The sequence below is a fragment of the Sinocyclocheilus anshuiensis genome, unplaced genomic scaffold (genome assembly GCF_001515605.1).
Source record: "Sinocyclocheilus anshuiensis isolate Anshui unplaced genomic scaffold, SAMN03320099.WGS_v1.1 scaffold2808, whole genome shotgun sequence".
NCBI classification, from domain to species: Eukaryota; Metazoa; Chordata; class Actinopteri; order Cypriniformes; family Cyprinidae; genus Sinocyclocheilus; species Sinocyclocheilus anshuiensis.
Genome location: NW_015556043.1, coordinates 188,222 through 190,936, shown reverse-complemented (window position 1 = coordinate 190,936; position 2,715 = coordinate 188,222). Strand labels below are relative to the sequence as shown.

The window sequence follows — 2,715 nt, the reverse complement described above, 5'->3', positions numbered from 1 at the left end:
TTTTATAAAAATAATAAATAAGCAGCAAATCAGCATATTAAAATGATTTCTGAAGGATCATGTGACACTGAAGACTGGAGTAATGATGCTGAAAATTCTGCTTTAAAAATGTATTAAAATAGAAAATAGTTATTTTGAATGGTAATAATATTTCACAATAACTCTTTTTTTTTTTAACTGTATTTTTGATCAAATAAATGCAGCCTCGTTAAGCATAAAATATTTTAAAAATCTTACCAAACACAAACTTTAAAATGGTAGTGCAGGTTTTCCATTAAAAATTCACCAGGACCTAACATATTCACATTTATATGTTAATTTAAATATCCGCTATCTCACCATACTGTGTAATTTGCAGCATTGAGGTCGATGGCTTCAGCGGTCAATGCAAACGCTCTCTCACTCTTCTCATCGTTCTTCAGGAGCGCTCTGAACATGTCAAACACGTCTGTGACTGCAGATGAAAAGCGTTCAACATGCTTGTCTTAACAAACGAACAACTGATAACATACAGTGAATAAAACAAACCCTGACAGCATGATTGGGTCTTGTATCGCACTGAATTGGTTTATTTTGTGATAATTACTGCTGACTGTACATTATCCCATTAACTGCATGGTTACTTAAATAAATCAGCATGAAACAGAGCAATGGATATGAGTTGTGGAGGAGAAAAGAGTGTGGAGTGATACGAAAGACATGAAAGAACTGAGAAATCAATGGTCTGAGACGATAATAATGTGTGATACTAAAAAAAGAACTGTTGTTGGTTCAAGCTTTATTGAATAAAAGACACTTACATTTCTCTGAATAAGCTATTTTCACGACAGGGTTTGGTCCATCATCTTGAAGAACGGGTTCTAGATCGGCCCACTCTTTTCTGTCCCTAAAATAGAAAAACAAGCACATTAAATAACAGTTTATAGAATTGCTAGTTAAATGGTCCAGGCATTTCACCAAGACTTCATAAAATGAACCTCTTTTGAATTAACAAAGCCAAATTTCTAGTGCACAAACAAGTGATTTAGTTCATATGCATCTCTTGAATGTGATATTACTCAAGATGACATTTATATCACAGAGTGTCAGCATTAAACTATCGAGTCAACAGAATGAATCAATAAAGAAAAAGGTTCATATGAATCTCTTAATTCTCAAAGACTTCTGCCAGTCTTATTTAGTTCATTTTAATCAACCAGAAAATGGATGATAACATCTATAACAGCTTTTTGGGCATATTACATTAGGCTCAATGTTCTGGATTCATCTCATGTGACTCAACCACCTAGAATGAATGAGCCAATGAATCAATGGTGAAAAACTACCTTCAGAAAACACCTTCTGTATGGTGGTACCTGGTAACTCAGGATTAAACAGACTTTTCCTGATCAGGATTTAAAAGACCTTCTTTAGCCCAGGATTACTTCTTCAGATGTGAATCACTCAGAAAATGAAAACTGCCATAAGAAAATATCTAATCTAGTGTTAAATTGGGATGAAAAGACTCCTTTAGTTCTGCTCTGTCTGGATTACACAGATTGTTTACATCCTGTTCAATTCTCGATTCAGTTCATATGAATGTTTAACGTATTGATTCAGCTCACGTGATTCTCTCAGAGAGCTAACATCAAAACACATCTGTAGTGATTATAGAGTGTTTACCAAGGATTACCCTATTAACTTAAACTTACTCACGATTTTTAAGGCATTTTTAATTCACATCTTGAATACGCTCCTGATTCCGTTCATGTAAATCACTCATATAAAACAAGCTAATACAGCTGCCTGCACACTGAAGTGCATTGCTTGTATGTCTAAAACGTTATTAAAAGCGGATGTCCCACACAATTAAATAATAATGAGATTAAATAACCATCTCTTACTGAAGTGATTAGCCGCACACACACTCGGTTATCATGCTAAGTAAGCTAGCTGCTAAACTAACCGGTAGAAGATATAACCTCCTTTAACAGGCTCCTCTACAGTGTTCTCCTCTTCCACTCCGTCCTCCTCCAAATTCTCCGCCACGGAGTTGGACATTTCTTCAACAGAAGACATTATAGAAACTGCACCTGGATAAATTAACTGTGCAGATGCAGAACTGAGCTGACAGACGCGTGAAGGCAGAGACACGTTTGATCAAGAACGGTTTCAAAATAAAAGCCTGTCAAAGTCGAGTAGAACAGAAACAGGACAGCACCAGGCAGAAAACATGGTGAAATGTAGAAATGTAGGAAATAATGGTGAAAACAAAAGTACAATATTATAAAACAATGTAATCTAATCAATAACTAAATCTAATATTATACATTTTCATATACACGCGCACACACACACACACACACACACACACACTTTATAGCAATTATACTATGTGTATGTATGTATGTATGTTCATATTATTATTTTCAATTATTAGTTTAAATTAATTCGTTTTTTCTTTTCATTTATTATTTTTATTTCATTTTATTATTCATTTTCCCCATTATTTTGATTAAAACACACACACAAATTATAAATTATATGTAATAAATTATATGTAATATAACATATAATTTAGATTTTATATATATTTTGTGTGTATATATATATATATATATGTGTTTAAAATATATTTATATTCAAATTCATTCCCGTTATTTTTATTTTTCTCTCACACACACACACACACACACACACACACACACACACACACACACACACACACACACACAC

The 2,715-nt window shown here is 33.4% G+C and overlaps 1 protein-coding gene across 1 annotated transcript; it reads right to left on the bottom strand.

Annotated features, from left to right (window-relative positions):
- Positions 1-335: 335 nt before the first annotated feature.
- LOC107676162 (protein farnesyltransferase/geranylgeranyltransferase type-1 subunit alpha-like) lies at positions 336-2,134 on the bottom strand. Its single transcript, XM_016470683.1, has 3 exons — positions 1,946-2,134; positions 801-886; positions 336-454 (listed from the first exon to the last, which is right to left on the bottom strand). The coding sequence occupies exons 1-3, from the start codon at positions 2,056-2,058 to the stop codon at positions 336-338; spliced, it is 318 nt and encodes a 105-aa protein (XP_016326169.1). The 5' UTR covers positions 2,059-2,134.
- Between the last annotated feature and the right edge of the window lie 581 nt (positions 2,135-2,715).

Bases quoted from the DNA above. Each gene is read 5' to 3' on its own strand.
- LOC107676162 (XM_016470683.1), bottom strand. From the start codon at position 2,058: ATGTCTTCTGTTGAAGAAATGTCCAACTCCGTGGCGGAGAATTTGGAG. The intron at 887-1,945 runs GTTAGTTTAGCA...TTTCTATTTTAG, and splicing joins GGAGGTTATATCTTCTACCG to GGACAGAAAAGAGTGGGCCG. The intron at 455-800 runs GTAAGTGTCTTT...TTTCATCTGCAG, and splicing joins AATAGCTTATTCAGAGAAAT to TCACAGACGTGTTTGACATG.